Below are 20068 nucleotides of genomic sequence, written 5' to 3'. Positions count from 1 at the left end.
TGTCTGGTGATATCCATGTCCATTTTCTTTGGGGTTTTGGATGTTTAAAGAGAGTGTTGGTTATTGTTAGTCTATTATTTGAGCAGAAGTTTAGCAGTCTTTTGCCACATTCATTGCTTTTTCCATACCCGAACTTTCTGATTACTCTTGGCTAGGTATCCCAGTCTTTGCCTACTTTTGCAATTAAGTCTCCCATTACAATTAGGAGATCTTGACTTGATGTTTGCTGTGCCGGTTTTTGCAAATCTATACAGAACACCTCAATGTCTTCTTCTGATGATGTCGAAGTTGGTGAGTATACTTGAATAATAGTTAGTGATCCGATTGATGTTTTAAATCTTGCCTTAATTATCTTAGGTGAGATAGGATTGTAGGACAGTAGAGAGTTTTGAGACTTTGGTTTTAATATAAGTGCTACTCCTTCTTGGTGTTTGTTGTCCTCCCTCCCTGAGGTTAGGATTTTGTACTGTACATGGTAGAATTCTCATTTTCCAGTCCATCTGGTTTCGCAGATTCCAATCACTTCCCATCGGTAGTTGTCTAATTCATGCAGTAGTATTTCCAATGCTCCTTCCTGGTGAAGAGTTCTTACATTCCATGTTCCTGTGCTTGTTATGTTTTTCCTATCTATTAGGTGATGTTTTGTTCCAATAGCATATTTTTCGCCTTCACTATCTTGGTTCACTAATAGTGGGCGTGACCCTTGTTTGACCGGGCGACGGTCGAGCTGGCATGTATCTTTAGGTTGGTTAGAGTTCATTCAGTTTCAATGGTTAAGTTTTCGAAGTGTCAACCACCACTCCTTGACCTGAATTCAGCTGCTTTTTTTAGTAGATAGTGGAAACTACAGTTGGAGAGGAAACAGTCACCTTCGAGTTGCTCTAATAGCACTGGGGGGGGGGGGGGGGAGTAAGAAGTAAGAGAGAGTAGAGGAAAAGAAGAGTAGAAGACCAGTCTCCAGATATGATATACCAAGCGTATATTGTATGAAGTAAGATCAGGTCTAGCTTGGGTATCTCGGGTTTGCCATGTCCGTACTCACTCACCAATGTGAGCCCCTGATTACAACTTAGGTTGGGAAAAATTATTTAATATCAGCAGAATTTTTGGCCACATTTCGTGACTATACCCAATGCACTTGAGAGATGAAAACAGGTTAGAATAACAATTGAAATTAAAGCACAGTATGTTACAATGCATGATATTAATTGCAGGGAGGGCTTAATCTATAAATTATCACAATCCACAGAAACCAAAAAATAAACAAAAATAAATAAATTACTTAGCACAAAAATGAGGAGTATTGCTAAGAATAACTTACCAAAATTACTGTGAGACTTTCTTAATTTTTTGTTAATGTTCAGCTGATAGATATGGGCTTTGCAGCTTTCTTTAGTCTTCCTAATAAGAAATAACTTTTGCATAAAACTTTAGTTTTATTCCAATGATGCTGTGTCTAGTAGATGAAGCATGGCTGCCTAGACCTGACCACTCAGACTCATAGAGAAGAATATAATCTTGATGTTCTGTTATTTTAAATGAATTTGAGCAGAATGACCAATCTTCCCATAATAAAGGACACATGAGCATGGAATTCTGTAAACTCCAGAATAGGAAAGTGAAGCTTATTTATCTTTTAGCATTAGAAAACAGATAAACAAATAGATTGGAGTTCTTCTCCTGCAATTAATAATATGAATTGTAACATGTTTTAATTTCAGTTATTCTAATCTCTTTTCCTCAGTGAATTGAGCGTGTGAAGGTGATAATGAGGAGAAATGCAAATAATTTCCAGTGTTCGTTGGCTTGTGTTATACTATAGTACTGAGATGATCTAATCTAGTTATGGTCAATTTAATTTAAGAAATTTTAGAGATCTATAAATCTGTGTTCAAAGAACCAAATAGTTTTTAGTTTTTATATGGCATTCTTGTTACCATTATGTAAAACATCATCTGCACATCTATCATAGTAAGAGATGCCAATGGATGGGAGAGGGGGTAGAATTATGTTTCCATATGGACGAGAAAAGTTCATCTAGTTGACAGCTAATCTTTTGCCTATGGGAAGACCAAAAATCTGTTCATAAATATTGCTACTGTATTTAAAGAAATTTGCTCGGAAGGATATCAGAACGGGATAATTTTGTTTATTGTATTAGGTTGTGATCATTTATGAGTAGTGTGTGTGGACAATGTGCAGAGTTTTGGCTGCATCAGTAATATATAGAGAAGTATTAAAAGAAGAGATAATATTGTCAGGCATTATGGTAGTCTGTTTAATGTACTTAAAAACTTGGTTAATACTTTTAATAATCAATTTTGAATTGCTTAGTAATGGTTTTAGTAGTTCAGATAAATTTTAATAAAGGGACACTGGGATAGCTTGGTCTTTACTTGTCCTTACTTGGTATAGGCAGTGTTCTTAATGGTGCATTTATCTATATTATGTTATTCTTGGAGTGGATGTAAAATTTAGTTTTCTAATGTTAGGGGGGTTGCTTAAGAACTGAAGGAGATCTCCACATAGCCTTTTAAGGAATGTGGAGAACCAACTGGGACTTCTAACCTAATGCTCACTTCTCACAGTGCACCCCATTAGAAGGTATCAATATCTGCATGGATACTGAATGAATGGGGACAAACTTAAGTTGATAATCATTAATGTAAGATTGACATAAAATAAGTGTTACCTAAACAAAGAAGACAGAAATAGGTGAGATTCTTTTAAGCAACAATTACAAGATGTTATATTCAGCCAATAATGATCAAGGTAAATTAGTACAGTAGTGAACAAATTCATCTGAACAAGTCAAATTTTTGGTTTTTGTATCAGTTCTAGTTTCGGTTTTAGTTAACAAATTTGGATGAGTGCTGCATGTTTTAACCGTCTACGATGTTTATTAATAATCTTGTGCATTTTCATAATATGATAGTACTACGTAAAAAATTACCTCATTACTAACTTCCTATCTACAATTTTCCTCCAAATCGGTCTGTTACCTGTTAAGACTCCAACATTATCAGATCTTATATTTCTATCTTCTAAGGCACTTTTTACTGTATCAATACACCTATATCTTGGTCTTCCTCTGGGTCTTTTTTCCTGCCAACCTGGCAGAGAACACTTGTTTTGTTAGTCTTTCCTCTCCCATTCTGTTTAAGCGACCATACCACCTCAGATTAGCTCTGCTAACGCATTCCCATGGATGCTAACAATGTCAAGTTCTTAACTAATATCCTTGTTTTTAATATGATATTGCCACTGATGCCATCTGTTCATGCTCCTAATCTTTCTCAGGACTCTCACAGCTGCAGTTTCTACTCTTTGCTCAAGTGTTTTTACTTCTGACCCAACTCTCAGAACCATAAGATAAAATTGGCTTATATACAGCTAATTTAGTGTTTTGGCTAATTTCTCTCTTATTACATATAAATTTATTCAATTGACTTCCTGCCATACCACCTTTGTTGATTCTGTTGTCTATTTCAATATTTAATTTAGGTTCTCCATTCACAATGCAGTTGATATTTTCAATGTTTCTGCCTATTTTCATTGTCTTTGTCTTTTTAATGACTGACCTTCATACCATATCTATTACAACAGTTATTCACTTTAGTCAGGGAATCTTGTAGCGGATTTATTTAGAAATATAACATTATCTGCATAAAGCAAAGAGATGAGATTAACATCTCCAATTTTGATATCAGGTTTAATACCACTTTCCTTCTTAATGTGATCCATATAGATAATGAATAACAGAGGGGATAATGTATATCCTTGTCTGACACCAGATTTAATATTAAACCATCTTCCTGTACTTCGTTCAATTCTAACTGCTGCCTTACAATTCAAATAAAGACTAAGTATTGCTTGATATAATGCCCTATTGATACCATATAACTGTAGCATTTTGAATAACTTCTCTCTTGGCACCTTGTCATATGCTTTTTCCAGATCTACAAAACTTAAATATGGATCTTTGTTACATTCCCATAATTTCTCAACTATTTGTCGTAAAGTGAAAATCTGATCCTGACATCCTCTATTTGGCCTGAACCAAGCTTCTCTTCCACAATCCTTCTCAACCGTTTCTCAAGTATACTTGCATATATCTTACCAGGAACACTCAGTAGAGAAATACCTTTTGTAATTCTCACATTCAGTTTTCTTTTTTCTTTTTATATATATGGGTACTATGAGAGCTCTACTCCAACCATCTGGAATTCGTCCCTCTGTCCAGGCCTTCTGAACTATGCAGTGTAGCCACTATATGACTTTTATACCTCCATACTTCAGCATTTCTGGTCTAATATCATCTACTCCTGCTGCTTTTCCACATTTCAGGCTTTTGATGGCTCTTTCTACTTCAAGTATGGATATTTATTCCTGATTGCATGCATGGTCAGCGTTTGTTACCACTGTGCTGTCATCACTACTTGTTTCATTTAACAATTTTTCGAAGTAATTACACCATACTTCAAGGATATCTTTTTCTCCTGTTTTCATGTCACCTTTATCAGCTCTAATTCCTTTTGCAGCACTCTTTCCTCCATTTTTGAGCTTCTCCAACAACCTCCAGAATATCTTGCCACCTTCTCGATATTTATTTTCTATGTTCTTACCAAAGTTCTCCCGTGACTTTTGTTTAGCTAGTTTTACAGTGTTTAGCTTTCTTACATTTGTCTCTGTATTCTCTAAGAGCACAAGCTGACTTATTTGCTAGGAACGTTTGATATGCTTTCTTCTTTTCCTTCACTGCCTCTTTAACTTCCTGTGTACACCATGGAGTTCTGATTTTTCTATCCTTGCAGACAACCTCACCACATGCCTCTCTGGTGAATCAAATCAGTGTTTTCTTCAAGACTTGCCACTGAATCTCCAAGGTTTGGTTCTTAAACTCTTTCATTTTTTCTTTAATAATGTTTGTGTATTTTAGTCTACAGTTCACATCTGAGAGCTGCTCAACTTTTATTCGCTTTAAAACTTTCTTACATTTTCTTCTTTTCAATATGAAATTCAATTTTATCCTGCTCAAGACTAAATAGTGATAACTTCCAATTTCAAATCCTCTGTACGCTCTGGTGTCCTGCACAGGGAGAAAACATCACTATCAACAATAACATAGTCAATGAGAATTTTCTTATTCCTTGCCTCTTCTTTCCATGTGAATTTGTGCACGTTTTTATGTTGGAACATGGTGTTAGTAATAACCAGTCCATGTCCTGAGCAGAAATCCAACAGGTATTTGCCATTATTATTAGCTTTGCTCTTTTCTCCAAATTTTCCCAAAATATTTTTGTATGTCTGACAATCATTTCCTACTCTGCTATTTAGATCCCCAACAAGGACCAACTTTTCCTTTTTCATTGTGTCAGTTGCTTTCTCTAAAGCATTAAAAAATTCCTTCACTTCTACCTTAGTAGAACTTTCTGTGGGACCATAGGCACAAATAAGTCTCACTGTCCAGTTCCCCATTCTCATATTTGCCCACATCACTCTACTTGAGACTGCCTGGCATTCAAAAAAATTAGCCTCGTATTTAGTGTTGAGTACTATGGCTACTCCTTCTTTTCCTTGATGCAATTTTACTTAATACAATCCATTATAAAAGTATGGTTTCAAGATGCAGAAATAAGAAAAATGTGTTCTATATTGATGGAGTCCATGCCAAGCGAATTAATTAACTTATTAGGAACAGAGGAGCACATATAAATTATTAGATGAAATTGGAGTTTAATTTTTGCACTTATTTTCTTGCAAAATTAAAATTTTCTTTAAAATGTGAACGTTTGGATGAATTTGTTCGCTACTGTATGGTATTCATCACTAAATATAAGGTTAATTTTAAATTGCAGGCAGTATTGAATAGCGATGTGGAGAAATATCAGAATGAGGAATTGGACAACAAGACTTATTTATGTTTATGATCCCATTTGGAGGTTCTACTAAGGAAAAAGTGGAGGAATTTTTCAAGGCATTAAAGATAGCAGCTGACACATAAAGTGAGTCCTCATTGGAGATCTAAACAGCAGGATAAGAAGTGATTACCAGACATATAGAAATGTTTGGGAATATTTTGGAGAAAGGAGTAAAGCTAATAATAATAATAAGTGGTACCTGCTGGATTTCTCTTTCAGGTCATGGACTAGTCATTACTAGCACCATGTTCCGACATAAAGATGTGCACAAATTCCCATGGAAAGAAGACACAAGAAATATGTCTTTGACTTTGTTATCATTGATAGCAGTAACTTCATGCTGATTCAGAACACTAGTACACAGAAGATTTGAATTAGGTTGAGTAGGATAAAATTGAATAACATATTGAAAAGAAAAAGTGTACAAGAAAGTTTTTTAAAAAAAATCAGAGTTAAACGGCTTCCAGAGTTGAATTCTGAAATACTGAAATAATAATATTCAAGAAAAAATGAAGGAGTTTCAAAACAATAACCAAATCTTGAAGACTCAGCAGCAGCAGACATAAAAAAGACATTGATTCAGCCAGAGAGGCATGTGCAAATGTCTGCAAAGATAGAAAAATCAAAATTCCATGGTAGAAGTTAGAGGCAGATCAGAAATGATGGAGGCAACATGAAATTTGAAGATAAGGATATTCTAGATATCTGGAGTAATTAGTTGTAAAGACTGCTAAATGAAACCGTGACAGCACGGTGGTAGGAATTTCAAGAGGAATGACATAAGGAGGAGTACATATCAATACTTGATGTATAAAAAGCCATCAAAATCCTGGCAGCTGGAATAGATATTATGACTAACTATTTGACCAAAAATGCTCAAATAGGAAGTTTTAAAGTGGCTTCATCGCATAATTCAAAAGGTCTGGTTCAGAGGGTTGAATTCCAGATGAGTGGAATAAAGTTATTGTGGTACTAATCTATAATAAGGGAAATAAAACAGTGTGAGAATTACAGAGGAATTTCCCTACTGAGTGCTCCTGGTAAGATGTATACAAGCATACTTGAGAAAAAGGCTAAGAAAAATTGTAGAAGGGAAACTTCGAAAACAAGCTGGATTTTCCAAATAGAGGTTGTCAGGATGAGGTTTTCATTTTTCAACAAACAGTTGAGAAATTTTGAGAATATAACATGATCTGTTTTTTTTAGAGCTGGCAGAAGCATATGACAAGGTGCCAGGAGAAAAGCTGTTCAAAATACTATAAATATATAGCGTAAATGGGACATTATATTTAAACAGTACAATCTATATTTGAGTTGAAGATATGTGAAGATGGTTTGATGTTAATATGCACCATTGCCTAACACCTCAATTAACTCCACTGTTATTCATCATTTATATTGTCACATTATAAAAGAAAGTGGCATTAAACGATGATGACAATATGATGACACCATCGGGAAGGAAATAGGTCTTGATCAGCTAAATGCCCACATAAACAAAGAACCTCTATTTTCCAGTTCTTTACCTCCATAAATCTAAACCTTACCAAACTCTGTACAAAAAAAGAATCAAAAGAAATGCTCAAAGAAAAAGGCCTAAATACAATCAACCTTCTAAATACAATCATCCTCCAAACAGGTTATTTGTTATACCGATGGATCGTCAAACACCAATATGATTAATGGAGGCGCTGGTATTCTCCTTCTACTCCTGAATGGTGAAAAACTTTCAATAAAAGTTGGATCTGGGAGAATTGCTTCCAATTTTACCAGCGAACTTTATGCAACAAATAAAGCACTCAAAGCCTACTTAAAATTATCTCAACAATCAGAGGGAATTATAATTTACAGTGACTCAAGATCAGCTATGGAGGCAATCAAAAATGGCAATATCAAGCTCACACAAGACACCCATAAACTCTTAAATCAACTAAACTGTTTAGGAAAAAGTTGCATTTTACAATGGATTCCTGCTCATGTAGGCATTGATTACAATGAAGCAGCTGATAAATTAGCAAAAGAGGCCAGAGAACTCAACCAAGAAACTCACATGATAACTCTTGCTGATGCTAATGCACTAGCAAAGGCTAAACTAATTCCACTGAAATCAGTGATACAACATCAAATTCCCGAAATCCATGCTGACAGAAAGACCACCACAATAGCAAGACTACGAACAGGACATTGTAGAGGAATGAAAATCAATACAGATGATATGAGAACATACAGAAACTGCAACAACTGCTCCAATACTGAACTGACACCCACTCACATCTTTACCTGTCCAGCAATTACAGCAGCCTTGCAAGAAATGGATCCTAATCAATCTCAGTTCTACTTTATACGGATGATGATGTTATAAATAAATTCAGTACAAATCTGCAGTATTCACTAACTAAACTGATAACTGCTATAATAAATTTGGCATGAAAATCAGCAATAAAAAGACATCCTGTGAAAATAGGAACATCAACTGCATCCTGAATTGAGAATCTAAAAAAAAAAAAGTAAAACATTTCAGCTATTTAGGCATAATTTTTGGTAAAAGTGACAAATTAAATATGGAAATAGACAACAGAATTAGCAGAGCTGGCATGTTAGGTAGTCTCAGATCCATAAGATAAAACCAATTTTATTTTATGGACGTGAGAGCTTGGTTAGAAGTAAAATACTTGATGGAAGACTATAGACCACAGATGTGAGTTTCAAGAAAGAATAGGAGAGTGAGCAGATAGTATCAATGGCAGAATCATGTTAAAAAGAAGGATGTTAGGAATGAACTTGATATTGTTAGCATTCATGAATGTGTGAGCAGAGCTGATGTCAGATGGTTATCGAGGTAGATTGATATAATAAAAAGGATGCTAGAAGACTGAAATAAATAAGAAATAAGATCTGATGATGCTAGACTTCTTGCAGATAACAGATTAATTTGGAGGAATATATACACTATCTGATCAAAAGTATTCGGACACTTACTCAAAACTGTAATCAGACTTTCCCTGTGGCACACTTTCTAGTAGTGGACATTAATTTGGGGTGGGTCCACCCTTCGCTTCTATGACAGCTCTAACTCTGCCCAGGAGACTTTCTACCAGGTGTTGGAACGTCTCTGGAGGAATGGCAGCCCATTCTTCCTGAGGAGCTGTAGCCAGAGCAGTTCGTGATGTGGGTCGTTGGGTCTGGAGTAAAGTTGGCATTCTAATTCATCCCAAAGGTATTCTATGGGATTCAGGTCAGGGCTCTGGGCTGGCCAGTCCATTTCTGGAATGTTATTGACCACAAACCATTCCCTCACAGACTTTGCTTTATGGCGGGTAGCATTGTCATGCTGATACAGACAATAGTCATCACTGAATTGATCTTCTATCATAGACAGTACGCAACGGGTCAAAATGTCCTTATACCCTTCTGCATAGTGTTATGAGAGGGTCAAGTCCATTGCATGAAAACACTCCACGCTGTAACGCCACCTCCAGAAAATTTCACTGTTGCCACTTCACACCCTTGCAGGAATCGTTCTCCAGGCATTTGCCACACCCAGATCCTCCCATCGGTCTACCACATGGTAAAGCGTGATTCATCACTCCAAATCACACGTTTACAGTTGTCCAGTGGCATTGCTCTTTACACCACTGCAGGCAGTGCTTAGCATTCACAGGAGAAATGTTTGGTTTATGGGCAGCTGCTCAACCATGGAACCCTATTTCTGTTAATTCTCGACTCACAATCATGGTGCTGGCTGGACAGTCAGCAGCACTGCGGAACTCCCGGGTGATTGTTTCACTTGATTTCTGGCTATTTTCACGAACCACCACCTTCAATGCTTGACAGTTACTGTGTGTCCTTAAACGTGGCCTACTTGACTGTGGTTTTGTTGTGCCTTCACGTTTCGACTTCACAATCATGTCACCAACAACTGTTGACTTGGGCAACTTGAGGAGGGTTGAAATGTCTCTGATAGACTTCTTACTGATGTGGCAACCAATAACTAATCCACATTCGAAGTCCCTGAGCTCCCTTGATCTACCCATTCTGCTTGTACTTCTTATCACTGAACAACACGCAGCTCCGTGCCTCCTTTTATACTGGTAAGTGAGGTCGTAGTGACATCTAGATGCCAGTTTATGAATTACAGAGGGGGTGTCTGGATACTTTTGATCAGATAGTGTATATACCAAAAATTGTTCTTTGTATGTGTTTTATTTTGCCTTAGATAAGTCTCCTTCAGTAATTAACTTCTTGAACATTAATAACTATTTCAGTAGTGCCATTTACTTCACTGTATCTGCATCCACAATATACTTATCTCACACATGATCTGTAGTAGATTCAAGATCATCAGCAGAGGCTTTAACTAATGTTGCAGTTTGCTCTTCGTGAGAAGCAGTGGGCATCTGCCATGGTGAAATATTACTTGCACTGGTATCAGGAGTTGCAGGAAATTGCCGTCTGCTCAGCAGCAATGATTTTACTGAAGCTGTTTCATTTTTCAGATCTACCAAGGTAATATTAACAGATATTACCTTGGTAGATCTGAAAATACCAAGATAATATTAGCAGAACCTGGAAGACTTAAGTATTGGTATCGTTAAAGATCTCTATAATTTTTTTATTATGGTAATCACTTTTGTTATTCTGCTTTATTGGTGACAATATTGAATTCTTGTTAAAAAACGTTTAATTTTCTTGACCAAAAAGCTCTGGAAAAACCTTTATTTGGATTATATTGATCAAGTGTATATAATAAACAACTAAGTTATACCAACTAGTTTCACCATCTAAGTCTGTTGGCATCTTCAGGGTACATAACTGATGTAAGGCACTAAAAAGTAAAAAACTGTTACAAACTAAAATCAACCGATTCCAGTTATATTAAACAAAGAACAGAGTGCGTACAATACATTCATGTTGAAGAACCGTGCCTCTCTCCTTACAACAGATCAACAAGACCTCCAGGAAGAATTATCCCTGATATCCACCAACCTTATCATGAATGGATTTCCTCGAAGACTCGTCCACAAGATACTTTTCTCTGAACCCCGACAAAGACAACAAGATGATGTACGTTATATTTCTACCATCGTCATTCCATACTTAGGGACAGTTTCAAATAAGATTGCTAGACTCCTTAGACCGCATAAAATAAGAGTGGCCTTTAAACCACAGAAACGATTAGACAATTCTAAAGATCTCCAAAAGATAGCCATCCTTTCTCCAAATATGCTGGAGTTTATAACATACCATGCTTGTGCGGGTTGAATTACATCGGCCAAACTTCAAGGAGCCTTGAAATTAGGCAAAAAGAACATAGGTGACGTCAATAATAACAGAGAAGAAAAATTGGGTTTAGCTTTTCTTTTCTCAAGAACGAACCATACCATAGAGTGGGATAGAAGCACAATTCCTTACATGGAGGAGGACTTTTGCTCCCGAATTTTTAAGGAGGCCACAACAGTTGCCTGCTGTACACAAAACCTTAACAGGAACCAAGGACTAATCTTGCCCGTGATCTGGAAGACCCTTATCAGATCCTTCAACTCGCCAGAACTGAATTATAGTGCCAACTATAGAACATTCCTAAATAACAACAAGTGAGATCATCCACACTCTATGAATGTATTGTACGCACTCTGTTCTTTGTTTAATATAATTGGAATCGGTTGATTTTAGTTTGTAACAGTTTTTTACTTTTTAGTGCCTTACATCAGTAATGTACCCTGAAGATGCCAACAGACTTAGTTGGTGAAACTAGTTGGTATAACTTAGTTGTTTATTATATACACTTGATCAATATAATCCCAATAAAGTTTTTCCAAATATTGAATTCTGTTAATTTTTTTTTATACTTTGTGAAAGACATGGGAAGTGATCTGGTTTTGGAATTATCTTACTATTTATGATGTCTTTTTGTAAATGTATCTTTATCAGTGTCATTTTCTAGGTTGGTTTATGCTTGGATAATGTATTATTTTCAAGGAAAGTTTTTAGGAGGACGAGTAAAATTTTAGCCTTTGCTTAATGACTGTTTTGTCCAGAGAAAGCGTTTAGTTAGGTAAATTTATAACCAAACTAAAAACACTGTTTGCTTTGGTTGCAGAGGAAGTGAAAGTAGTAAATTTCTGCTGGTGTTGATAAATTTATTTAATTTATGATGGTCTTCTATTTACTGCTGATTAGTAATTGTATTTTATGTGAAAAATTTAGTGCTTACAAATCTATAGATTATGCCATTCACTTAGCCTGAAATTGTTGCCTTCTTGATATCTACAAAGCCATCAAATGCATCTTGAAATATCTTAATTATAAGTCTTCACCACCAACAGCAAACTGCATGCATACTTAAACATAAAACCACAATAACTTAGACCTATTTCAGTAGCATAATGTTGTTTATATTTTTGTCTGTCAGCAATACCATCCACATTGAATCCACTGTCTTGTTCCTTAAAGTTATGTTTAATTGAACATTACCAAGATTGCTCCCATACCAGACTTTCATTCCACCACAAAAGGGGGGCGGGGACCATAAGCAAAAGCAGATAATATTAACAAAAATTCCACTGTGGAAATATTGCATGTACTGCAATCAAAATGCAGCCATGAAATTGAGAAAGTTATTGCTGTTGATTTCTAAGAAAGTCAAGACCAAATAACATTGCTTTTAATCTCTAGCAGTAAGAACCACTATGCAATAAATTGAAAAGGCTCCATCTAATCTCACCCTTATGGCAATTAAACAAGATAGATTATTTTCTATTACTCTCAAACCAAACTCCTCTTAATACATATCGATACAAAATAAATAACAGAAAAAACTCACGTAGAAAGATTATTTAATAGTATAATTTTTGCCTGTGTGTCACAGGCATCTTCAGTACATTAAGCTCAAAATTAAACACTAACTGACAATTCTTTTTGGAATTGTCAGTTAGTGTTTAATTTTGAGCTTAATGTACTGAAGATGCCTGTGACACACAGGCGAAAATTATACTATTAAATAATCTTTCTACGTGAGTTTTTTCCGTTACTTATTTTGTATCGATATGTCTACTCACAGTATACCTCTTTTAAAACCTCTTAATGCATAATTTCTTGAAACATGCAGCAAGCTCATTGAAGTTAGTTTTTTCTGTTTATATTCTTTTGACATTTCTTATGAAATGTCAAATACATTGTCATGCTACTGACTTTATATATGTTGCAGGGTTACCCCCAAATTCTTACCTATTTTTTTTTTTTTTTTTTTTTTAAATCCTTGGTCTGTATTCTCTTCTTTATCTTCTTCATTATTGGTTATATTCATATTTCATTTTGGCTGTATCTTTCTACACTCACATATTTGTTCTTCATTCTCAACATTTCTCCAAATCTTACTTTCAACTCGAAGTTAGCAGCAAATACTATAACATCCCTATCTTTGAAAAATACATATCCAGATGTATGTCATTTTAATGTCCTTTTTAATATATGAAATTTTTCAATTAAAAAATTAATTTTAGCTTTATGTTGGAATACAGGGGCATTTCTGTTACCATAAGTTTTACTTTGTGTTCATTGTCTAAAATTTAGTTAAAAAATCCTAAAGCATTAAGAAGCCATTTTATTCTGAAGAAATGTAAGCAACAAAAAGAAAAAAATCTACTTTTTTTCCCAATGGATATATGTGGCAGCATCCATCTCATTACACTACAGTAATGAGCTTAAAAGGGATGGGAGGGGAGGATTGAACGGTGAAACTACACTGTGAAAATAGTAGACTTCAGTAAAAAGATCTTCAGTTAGTCACAGGTTTTGAAAATGAAAAGCATTGTTTATTACACTATTCCAGATTCTTATTTTGCTTTTGAGTTCTCTTTACAAAAGAGTTGAAACATTTACTTTATCCCAGTGACAAAGGAACTAGTACTACACATATGGGCATTCCTTTTGGAACTGTTTCAAAAAAGCAAATCGAATCCAATTTGTTGTTGCTGATTTGAAAGAAATGTTATATTTCTGATCTGTGCATATTCTCTAACCAGTGGAACCTTTAGTTCAGAAAGAGGAAGTTTTTTTCTAAACTTTCAAAAACCCATTTCATTATTTTGACTTATAAGAAATTTTTATGAGCTTTACAGAATTAAAATCTGCTTGGAAAATTTTAAAGACTACAGTGGAAGATGTGTGTATTTAAATATATAGTCTTATTATTATTAACATAAGCCCTTCACAGAGTCACAACTCATCTTTGGAAGTCTTCATCAAATTGTGCTTTATATTTATTTTTGTTTTCACACTCACCACAAATTCAAGCACTGCATTTCATTCATCCACCACCACCACTGTCAAATACCTTCTCACTTCATTCATAATGAAATGAGGAGGTATTTGATAGACTGAGGGAATGTGGAGGTCTTAAGTTTGAGTAATAGAAGAGAAATGATAGAAACATATAAGTTGATAAACAAAACACAGTATAGACATAAATGAAGTTTTACAGCTTATAGCATGGGAGGAGGGGAGACAAACTCAGGTATCATTCCTAGAAATGAAGTATGGGTGTGGTTAAAGAGCAAGTGAGGTCCAGATTCTTTTCAACACATATGGTGAGTGAGTGAATGTTTTTAAAGAAAAATGTGATAATTGAAAGTTTTTTTCATTTGGTTACAAAGTAAATTATACTTGCAAGAAATAGCCTTGTTTAAATCCTTAATCCAAAATGTAAGCAAGTAAATTTGAGTGTGAAATATTTTCATGACTAGGCGACTTGTGCATAAAAGATTTTGCCTCCACATCAATTCCCATGGTATCCCGTAATGCAATGGTTCCCACACTGTGCTGCAGTTCCCTGGGACACTGCAATGAACTATTATGTATTATTTTTTTCAAACAACTGATAAGTTTTTAGGACACAAATACTAAGCAGTTTAGACCTAATTAATTAATAAATGGACCCGTTAGACATTTCTTTTGGCCTAGGTGCACCCTGAAAAAATTGAGACATTAAGGGTGCTATGAACTGAGAACGTTTGGAAACCCTACCATAATGGAAAGCACACTTCCTTTCAGGTGTGTGTGTGTGTGTGTGTGTGTGTTGCTGTGCTTTATGCAAAGGGTCACAGACTGGTTTCAACCTTTATTTTGAAGTTTCGTTGGTGGGAGCAACACTGAGCAAGATACCAAAATTAAATTAATGCAGAAGTCATATTATCCATATAGAATTAGCAGAAAGGTGTATCACCCTAAATCAAGGATAGTTGTAGAAAGTTTTTTTTATTTGGTTTACAAAGTAAGTTATACTTGCCAAGAAATTCTGTTCTTTTACTTAAGTATAAGCAAACGAAGTTTAAGTGTGAAGTAGCTTCACAACTAGGCTACTTATATATAGACGCTGTTGACTTCACATCAGTTACCTCATATACATGTATGAAAGGAAGTGTGCTTTGCATTAAGGGATACTGAGGGAATTGTATGACTGAGAATACCCTTGCTAGCATTCTACTTGATTGGTTTTGCCATGATGTGTACATTTTGGTTGTCCAGGTTCTCAGTTGTCTGTCTTCTCATTTACAGTCTCTAAATGGATGCCTGGTAACAGTGCGCCATCCGAATGTAAGGATTGAACTATGTGATGATCTCTTCTCAATCTTCTAGCTTTGATTCTTAAATGGCTTCTTGTAAATGATTACCGTATTTGCCGGCATATAAGACGCACCCCCCTTTTTTGTACACATTTTTTAGGAAAAAAACTTTATCTCTGAATATTTTAATGAATTTACAGTATTTCAAATAAAAAGTAATAAGTAGGTCTACTTTCAACAAATACCTAATCTAACTAGGAAAGAGTACCCACCTTTTAATCGTCAAAACCCAGAAATTCATCTCCAGAGCTAAATGAAGAACACTTGAAACCTCTTCTAAATCTGAGTCCTCGTACAACAAATTGTCCTCTGTACCATCCAGTGCATTACTAATTCCACACTTCTTAAATAATTTAACCACTGTGTCAGTTTTCACAGCATCTTATGAAGCTTTGACCCACTCACAAACTTGCAAAATGCTAGGCTTCTTCCTTCTTCCTGACGGCGTAACCTCAAAATCTGAAGACTGCATCCACCTGTTTCACTTCTATTTCATAAATCCCTTAAACGGTTTATTAATACAGACAGCTAAAGGTTGAAGCTGACTAGTTAGACCTCCTGGAATTACAGCTAACTGAGTTTTCAATTCTTTGAGTTTATTTTCAACATCTTCTGTTCTGTGAGAACGAAACTGATCCCATCAGGGCAGGCTTCTTCAACATTCCCCAGGGCACCTAGACCAAATTTTATCTATCCATAACTTCATTCCTCCTCCATCCATCCAGCTTTTTGCTGAACATGTACAAACACTCCTTTAAGCAGCTTTTCTGTGGGTAGCGTCTTCCTTTTAAAAATCAATAGTGGCGGCAATTTTGTCCCATCAGCACAGCAGGATAAAACAACCGTGTAGTGAGTTTTTTCGTGCCCCGAAGTTTTAATAGTAACTCTTTTAGTGTCCTTGGAATCTACAGTTTTGTTTGAGGACACATCAAAAGTCAGCGCAACTTTGTCCATGTTTCTTATTTGCGCAAGTTCAAAATTTTCTCGTTTTCTTGCGTTAATGACAAATCGATGAAATTCAATAAATTTTTCTTCATATTCAGCTGGTATCTTTTGTGATATTTTTGTTTTAGTCCGCATACATAGCTGGTTTCTCTTCATGAATCTTCAACACCATGATGTTGATCCAGTGAAGTTGGCAATCCCTCTGTTAGTGGCTATCGCTTTCGCTTGATGAATAATCATTTTTGTAGACACTGAAAGTCCCGCTTTTTTGTGGTCTAAAATCCAAGTATTCAGTTCTGCCTCAAGTTCTGGCCATTTTGCAGTTCCACTTCATAGGTTATGTTTACTGTTAGTTGCTTTTTTTAAATCCTCTTCCTGATTCTGCCAAGTTCTTATCATTTTCTCAGTTGGGGGGGGGGGGTCTGAAATGCCTCTCTGCACCCTATTTCCATGTTCTTTAGTATACGCAATGACATGCAGCTTGTATGCAATATTGTAACAATGCTGACGTTTTTCAGCCATAATTTGCCAAGAAATTTAGAGAAAATTTTGCAACAACAATTGGAAAGTTTAAACGAACAGGACACAGCTGTGATCGTCGATGACAGTGCAAGCGCATCCACTGAACTCTACGTCGGTGTTTCTCAAAGTGTGGTATGCATACCCCCGGGGGGGTACGTGAAAGGTCTTCAGGGGGTCCATGGCAATTTTCGGCTATGCATCATTAATGCATATAATAAAATTCAATGTATCCGTTCGAGATTGTAAAACGTTCCTATTGTATCACTGAATAAGGTACAGAGACATCTGCAGGCTGTGCAATATGTTTCTCAACAAACAGTGCAATTAGAGACAACTGGGATAAAAATGGCACTAACTAATGAATCGCATGTCCCCACCCCCTCCCACAGAAAATGCTGTATGACTCAGCAAAACCATATGTTGCGGGTGCAATATATGGTCTTGTTTGAGTGAACGTGTTAAAACGAAGAAATGTTTAGTGAATGTGTTTCAGATATTATATAAGGAATTCGGTTGAAGAGAATTAGCATTTCAACTCAACTGTTAGCTTGTCTTTGTCATTTAGCATGATCTTTTGTTAATACCTTGCCAATCATATGAACGCGGATGTCTGAAGTTTGAGAAACACCGCTCTACGTAATTGGAATGCTCTCACACAGACCGTAAGGAAGCAATAAAGAAATCGCGTAACTCAGAACAAAGAAAATTTCCAAAAATGAAAATAATAAAAAACTGAGTATCAGCGTATAAGACGCACTCTGTTTTTCAGACCTATTTTCAAAGAAAAAAAGTGCGTCTTATACTCCGGCAAATACGGTAATTACAAACAGAATAAAGACGAGATTATTTTTGTAAATTTGAATGATTATTTTTCTTCCAGTGTAATATTTACCTAAGAACAACAACAATATCACATTTAGTTTTATAATGAAAACTTGGATCTACTTAGGTAAATGTGAGAACACTGAGTGTATAACGTTAATAAGTCTATCTAGTAACAGTGTATATCAGGATAATTTCATTAAACCTAGAACTATGGTATCTTCTTATAATAATAATCTTGAGACTTAATTATTTACTACCATATTTGGAATGATTGGACTAAATTCAAGTAATTTTTAGCAATTATCGAATCGTAAAATTAATTGTTACAATTGTTTGACTTTTTCTGCCAATTTTGAAGTTGGGGGGGGGCAAGAAAAACCATTCAGGTGAATTTTGACTTGCCCTAAATATGTCACAATTCTAAGACTGCCTAATGAGACAGATTCCTAAAGGAAAAAAAATTAACATCACAGATATCATGTCATTGCATGAAAAAAAAATCTTCCATAAAACTTTTATGGAACATTTCTAGGAAAGACATCTGACTCGTACATCATAATGAATCTTCTTATGAAAGAAAATGTATTATTTGAGGCTGTGCTTCACCATCCAAATCTAACCAGAAAGTAGTGCAGCCTGATAGTCCTTAATATTTGTTCATTTCCCATCTGTCCTTCCCACACCCTTTACCAGCTAGAGGTAATTGTAACAAGATATCCATTACCATTCACTGACTCATTCCCGAATTCTCACCTGGGATTGCTAGTTATCTATTTATTCCCACAGAAACTAGTTATATCTGATTTCTGTGAACCACCATTCATTCTTTCAGAATCCTAGATGACAGTCCTTATTTCTCCATTATTTGGTGTGGCACACTGAGAAACTTTCTATTTGACAATATTACATCTATTTTTATAATTAAAACTGTTGGATCTCTTAGATAAATATGAGAACACCGGTGTACAACATTGATAAGTTGTCTATCCAGTAACAGTATATATCATCAGTAATAATCTTCAGACTTATAATGACCACATTCTGAATGATAGGAGTTTGCCTGTTGTCAAATTTTTTGTTTACTTTTTTTTCCCCCCATTAAATGTCAGATTAATATTGCAGTCAATTTAATCAGAATTTGAAGCATACTAACCTATCTACTCATCAGGTGCATTGTAATACAAATTGTACTTTTATCATTAAAACAAAGATGATAAAATCTATTTTTTTAGTTGTTTGGAAAAAGTTTTATAAAATATATATTTATACTATAGTGTATCATAAACCTACCAATTTTGACATAACATTAGCAGAATTAAAGCATGAAAGAAAAAATAATTTTTTTTTAAATATCCAGTTCATCAGCATTAACTCTAAGTAGATTATGATTTTTCCTCCCATTTAGGATGATATATGTTTTAATAACAACAGTATGATGCCCAGAATTCATATTTCTTACCAAGAATGAAGTGTGATCATTAATTTTATTTGAGTGGACGATGTTAAAAGAAAAAAGGGTAATTATGCTCACAGCATATTTGTTGATTTATCAGACTTTATAATAGTTTTTGTTCATGAATTTTCACAGGAGGATTTACAGTGAACTGTCATGCTGCTTGAAAGTAATAATGCGTGCACACACACACAGTTGGTTATTAAAGCATTAAAATTATCTTTGTATTCTTTAGCACATATTTAAATTGGTTTTTATTTTTATGTCTTTGTTTGATCACTACTAAAACATTTTGGAGAGAAAAATTTTATAATGTTTAGGATATATGAAATTTGACATGCATGTACAATGCTCTTTAATGCATGAAAATGTTTACTTCAGATGTTTTTTTTTTTTTTTTTTTGTAATGTAGTTTGAATAAAGTTAAATTTTATGTACAAGATGAAAATGCTAAAAATTTGTATGATTTGTGCATACATAAATAAGAATTGAACTGTTAAGCAGTAAACTCAGATCTGAGCTCTGCTGTGAATAATTTTTTTATGGTTTTTACAACTGTATAAACATTAAAATTTAATGTGTAATGCTTATATAACAGCTTTTCGTGATTGTGAAATTTTGCTTTAATTTATGCTTATGATTACTTGTCTCACATACACAAAAGGCATTCTGGAAAGTTTTAAGTCCTGAAAATTGTCAAGACTTTTTTTTTTTTTCTTTCTTTGATAATATTTTTACTGTTTAAAGTTATGGATGCCATGTTTTTATTTATTCCTACA

The 20068-nt window shown here is 34.9% G+C and overlaps 1 protein-coding gene across 4 annotated transcripts in view; it reads left to right on the top strand.

Moving 5' to 3' along the window:
* The window catches only part of cni (protein cornichon), a 162573-nt gene that overhangs the window by 109738 nt on the left and 32767 nt on the right, over positions 1 to 20068 (top strand). For 3 of the 4 annotated variants that reach the window (XR_016548964.1, XR_016548963.1, XR_016548965.1), the window contains exon 5: positions 19242 to 19353. Coding sequence is in view for 1 of the 4 variants with exons in the window: in XM_090399788.1 (XP_090255914.1) it covers positions 19242 to 19272 (31 nt within the window). In the remaining 3 variants the exon portion in view is untranslated. Of the gene's footprint in view, positions 1 to 19241; positions 20064 to 20068 lie in introns of those variants that run through there. The other variant, XM_090399788.1, reaches the window with a different exon arrangement.

The sequence above is a fragment of the Typopeltis vanoorti genome, chromosome 10, assembly GCF_054136105.1.
Source record: "Typopeltis vanoorti isolate ZY-2024b chromosome 10, IOZ_Tvanoo_1.0, whole genome shotgun sequence".
NCBI lineage: Eukaryota > Metazoa > Arthropoda > Arachnida > Uropygi > Thelyphonidae > Typopeltis > Typopeltis vanoorti.
Note: the sequence above shows the minus strand (reverse complement) of the source record. Positions and strands in the feature narration are given on the sequence as shown.